This window comes from Microtus ochrogaster, linkage group LG8 (genome assembly GCF_000317375.1).
Source record: "Microtus ochrogaster isolate Prairie Vole_2 linkage group LG8, MicOch1.0, whole genome shotgun sequence".
Classification (NCBI taxonomy): domain Eukaryota; kingdom Metazoa; phylum Chordata; class Mammalia; order Rodentia; family Cricetidae; genus Microtus; species Microtus ochrogaster.
Window position 1 is genome coordinate 8,038,695 of NC_022033.1, and position 5,323 is coordinate 8,044,017.

Consider the following 5,323-nt stretch of genomic DNA (forward strand, 5'->3'; position numbering starts at 1 on the left):
TAATGGATCCTGTGACCCTCAGGTAATGGATCCTGTGACCATGAGGTTCTGGTTCATATACAAGCCTGGAATGAAAGGGGAAGCTCTGCTCAGTCTCCCACCCTTGGGTTACAAATCCTGCCTCTCAGGGTGCTGTCTCTTCATCAGGTCATTTTTGAAGATTTGTGTCCCTCAAGGTCATGAGGTCCTAAGCACAAGAGTGATTCCACTAATGAGTGTCCTCCCACTACAAGACTCTGCCCTTCCTACAGAGAGCCCTAAGTCCCAAGGACCGTCACCAGCAACCTACTCAGCGAGAGGTGGGTGTTGCGCCTCACAAACTTTGTCAAGCCACAGAAATAAATGCCACCTTTGACACTGACCTTAGTCTATAAAGTACTTCAGAACTTCTCTTTGTTATAAATCCCAGGTCCCTGACCTGCCCCTAACACTGGTGAAGGAGCCCCAGATCTCTGTAGTCCCAGGCTCTTGTGCTGAACAGAATACGTAGGTATCTCAGAGAAGCCTCTGGGGACTTTTCCTTTCAATCCGATGCCCATTTGGAAGTGTGGCTCAAGTTTCCTCTGCTGAGTTGATGGATCTTCACTGCGAACTTGGCTGGATTTAGAAGCAAGCAGAAGACACATCTTGGGAGTATCTTTGAAAGTGGTTTCAAGGAGATTTTACTGAGGAAGACATGCCCTAAATGGGGGCTAGGATCCTGGGCAAGATACAGTGGAGACAGGGAGCTGAGCATGAGCGTTTATGTCTCTCTGCCCCCTGACTGTGGATGCCGTGTGACCCACTGCTTCACATGCCTAAGGTGATCTCAGCACCACACCTTGCCCTCCAAGCTGAACCATACCCCCAAACTAAACCGAAGTAAAACCTTTCTTTCCTAAGTTGTAAGAGAGCTTCCTTGCTTGCTTTCCATGCGTGTGGGCTTCTGTTTGTGTATTTTCTTTCTGATCTTTGAGACAGGGTCTCACTCTCCAGCCCTGGCTTGCCTGGAACTGGCTATGTGGACCAGGCTAGTCTCAAATTCAGAGAGCTGCCTGTTTCTCTAGTGCCAGGATTAGAGGTGTGTGCCAGCCTGCTGCGGTTTAAGCTGCTTTGGCCAGGCGTTGCCACTGCAATGAGAAGGTAACGACAACATGAGCAAAGGGATCCAACACATAATGGTTGCCAGCCAGAACTGTACCACCCACGTCACAGAGCGCTGAGAGAGAGGAGCCGTACAGCCAAGCACTGACCCCGGCACTTGGTAGAATGTCTCTATCTCCCGTCTTGTCCCATTTTGCAATTGGCCATCTTTTCCTTGCAACAATCTGGAAAAATGACTCGAACTCGACCTTCTGATTGGCTCTGTCCCTTGGTTGTCAAGTACACACTACCAGCACCACAATGATCTGGTAGAAACAGTGGAACGACAGGCCAAAACTGTCACTGAGCAGGTTGACTCTCCAGCCGCTTGTTGGATGCATCTTGGCTCTGATGTCACTACCCAGCAACAGATCACTCTGGACCTAACTTGTGGACTAGACTTTAGTAGGCTAAAGGTATCCACACCCAAAGTCGTTCCAAGTGGCATCAGACTCTTCTTTTTAAGATTTATTTATTATGTGTACAGTGTTCTGCCTGCATGTATGTCTGCCTAACAGAATAGGGCACCAGATCTCATTATAGATGGTTGCTGGAAATTCCCATGTGGTTGCTGGGAGTTGAACTCAGGACCTCTTGAGGAGCATCCAGTTCTCTTAACCTTTGAGCCATCTCTCCAAACCCAGCATCAGACTCTTAAAGAGCTGAAGAGATAGCTCAATCAGTAAAGGGCTTGCAGCACAAGCACGGGGACCTATGTTCCATCCCCAGAACCCATGCTTTCTTTTAAAAAAAAAATGCAGGCACAGTTGGGGGGGCATAGAGCCAAGATAATCTCTGGAATTCCTTGGCCAGACAACCTACCCTACTCAGCAAGCCAGGCCAGTAAGAGACCTTGACTCAAAAGACAAATTGAAGTCTGTCTGTCTGTCTGTCTGTCTGTCTCTCTCTCTCTCTCTCCCTCCCTCCCTTCTACACACACACACACACACACACACACACACACACACACACAAGCACATGCATGCATACACCCCTGACATATAGTTTCACACCCAGCTTAAGCAGATATGCAGAGCCCTCAGATCCCCAACAAATAACACATAATAACCCTGCCTTGTCATTAAGTCGTTGTGGGCAGAAGCAGAAAGAGCTGTGTTTTAACTGAGATGTAAAGGGTCGTCTTTGAGAGACCTCCACTCCAGGAGAAACCATCAGATCAGAGCTGCCTGCAGACTACCTGAAGTTCAAACCAGCTGCGAGACTGTGCCCCCCGTCTCCATGGGCAGCAGCGTTTTCCTCCCCGTCCTCCCCTGCATGAAGCAATCCGTGCAGTCTGTAATTAAGAAATCCACTAATTACAGCACAGGTCTGAGATGAACGTAGCTGTGTTCCACTGGGGGACTGTCAACTCCCCTGGAAGGGGGAACACGTTGAAGTGGGTGGGTTCTGACAGGCAGCTCGGCTGCTTCTCCCGAATGCCTCACCTCAAGGTGCAGAAACAGATTGTTCAGCTCTCAGGTAGAAGCCCTAGATGGCTTCTGGGTATAAAAACTGAAGAGGCTAGGCAGCAGACGGTTTATTAGCAAAGGTAGTGTTACATGGATGGAGGTATTCAAGTGAATAGTCCACAGCACTTGAAATTATACATGCACGGGCAACCACACAAGGGTATGCGTGTGAGTGTGTGTGTATGTGTGTTTGTGTGTGTGTGTTTGTGTGTGTGTGTGTGTGTGTGTGTGTTTCTGGGGCTTGAACCTTAAGGAGTTTGTGCATGTTAGGCAAGCACTCTACAACTGAACTGTAAGTCCAGCCCTCTTTTTTCCAAATCTCAGGAAATTGCTCAGGCTAGCCTTGAACTCACTACATAGTCTAGGAAGGCCTCCACTGGGTAATGGACCTGTCTTCATCGTTTTTGAAAACTCCTAGATTCATATTTAGTGATACTTTTGTTTTCAGACGATGTCGACTTGCCATCAACACTAAGCATTGTCTCTCTTCCTTCTCCTGTCCTCAGTAACCCCACTAGCAATTCAGTGTCACTTCTTTTACTCTTTATTGTATTATCTTCTGCTTGTCCCTCGAGAACCAAGGCTCCCTTTCCCCCAGACTGCCACAGCGAGGCTCCTTTTATGGAGTATTTTAGACAAACACCTCCGTAGAGATCTGCCTAACTGGGTCGTGTGGTCTTCAGGACTTCACAGATTATGTCTCTATACTGTCACTAGAACTATTTTTGTGGAGTTTTTAAGAAAGATGCCCTGTTGGCAAAGGGCTATTTGCTGACGATAAATACCAGATTTTCCCACTGAAGGCCTCTCTGGGACAATCTACTCACAGCTATGGCGATCACTGTGAAGAAAGGTTTGCTGTTTCTGTCGAGGAATTACTGGAGCTGGGGAGGTTATTTACACAAGCTGTCCTATGCTTGACTATTTTTTTTTCATCTTTTAATTTTTTTTGAAAAATTCCTGACATTACATAACTAAACTGAAATGTATTAATATTCCACTTTTACATTTCCATGACAAACAAAAATTCATGAGCCAAAAAAAAAACCCAAGAAAGGAAAAGGGGGGGAGAAGCTTATAAAACTAAATATGGATATCTCGGCGTAACTGCTGAACAGAGAAAGAATTAAAACACTTTCAATTAAAAAATCATGAGTGAATGATAAAGTGTGTAGAAACTGGAAATTTATAAACTGAAACCGCTGACTGCTCAGAAACTACACAGAGGGATCATGGGTGGTGGAGAACAGCAGAAAGGGATTATGGCTGAATCTGCACTGTTCTAGTTGCTCCCTGTGCCACCTCTCTCCGAGGAAAGCCTGACATTGATTAGATACTGAGCCAGGCTGATGCTGGCAGCAGACCCAGCGATGGTGACCTGCCTATCAGTAGATCCTTCCAATGGGTTTGCGATTTTGATCTGCGCCCCAGACATCTGATGAATCTCATTGATTTGGGTGCCCTGACACCCAGTTATGCAGCCAACCAAATCATTTGGAATGGTGAATTCATGAGAAGTAGTTTGAGCAGATGTATTCCAACCTGCCCAATAGCCTTTCACCTCTGGAGAGCTGGATCCAATGCCACCGAATCCGGTGTTGCCATGGGTTATGGGAAAATGAGACTGTTGCATTGCCACCTGGTGCAGCTTGGTCAAGTCTGGCTGGGGAATGGCATACTGTCCTTGAATGGTATAGGCCTGGCCACCTGCAAAGATGACTGGCGAACTCGAGGGCTTGGGCCGGTACGGGATGGCCATGCCTTTTCGGGTGGATTTCACCATGACCACGCAGATCTGTTTGACACACTCAGTGATGGATTGTGAAATGCCAACAGTAGTGATTGCCCACTCGGTTGAGCTGGGGAGCACATCCCCTGCCACCTGGACCTGAGTTCCTGTTCTCTCTCCTATTTCCTTGATCTAGCAACCCCCTTTTCCAATGAGAGAGCCACACTGACTAGCAGGGACCATGAGCCGTAAGGTAACGGGGGGTCTGCTGGCAGCTGTGCTATTGGTCACAGAGCTGCGTATGTCCTCTTCCAGTTTATCAATAATCATAACAAAGGCTTCGAAGAAGGCATTAGTCGGTCCCGCCAAAGTGATAATTCTCTCTGGACAGTTCTTTTCTGAGATGTGGATCCGTACCCACTCTCCTCGCGCACCTTCTTAACAGAGTCTCCTTTCTTTCCGATGACACCGCCAACTTCCTTCCCTGATAGTAGCCCATAGCAAGAGTGACATTTAATCCACCTTCAATCGACTGTTTTAAAGCAGGAAAGACTTTTTTCAACAGTGTAATTAATGAAATCATTAGGAAGGATGTCTACGGACTCACGGACTGCGCAAAAGGTGTGCTGTGCATTGCTCCTCCGTGTCCATGTTGGGAAGCTGAGAGGCAGCAAACGTAAAGAAAGCAGGTGGACTTTAGAGGGCCTGGAGCCCAGCTTGCCATTGCCATTCCAAACTCTCGGCAACCTTGAGCTCAGAGTTCTGAGCTCCGTTTCTGGGCGGGGTGGGGGGCAGGGGGCAGAGGGTTGGGGTGGGAGGCAGCATTTCTATAGCACCTACTGTAGAACTGGAAAGATGTCAGGCTCCCAGTATTTTAGAGTCTCCTCATTTCAGAGGGAAACTGGTAATGTTCCTAGTTCCTCCATGATTGAACAGAGAAGCCAAGAACCTTAATTGGGTTCCTGGTTGGTATAATTAATGTGTGTGTGTGTGTGTGTGTGTG

The 5,323-nt window shown here is 47.5% G+C and overlaps 1 protein-coding gene and 1 pseudogene across 1 annotated transcript in view; both read right to left on the reverse strand.

Moving 5' to 3' along the window:
- Window positions 1-3,873: 3,873 nt before the first annotated feature.
- Window positions 3,874-4,903, reverse strand: LOC101990742 (annotated as a pseudogene).
- A 20-nt stretch (window positions 4,904-4,923) lies between these two features.
- The window catches only part of Pfdn4 (prefoldin subunit 4), a 30,734-nt gene continuing 30,334 nt past the window's right edge, over window positions 4,924-5,323 (reverse strand). Inside the window, exon 5 of the mRNA XM_026787271.1 lies at window positions 4,924-4,980. Within this exon, the coding sequence (XP_026643072.1) occupies window positions 4,924-4,980 (57 nt within the window). The remainder of the gene's footprint in view (window positions 4,981-5,323) is intronic.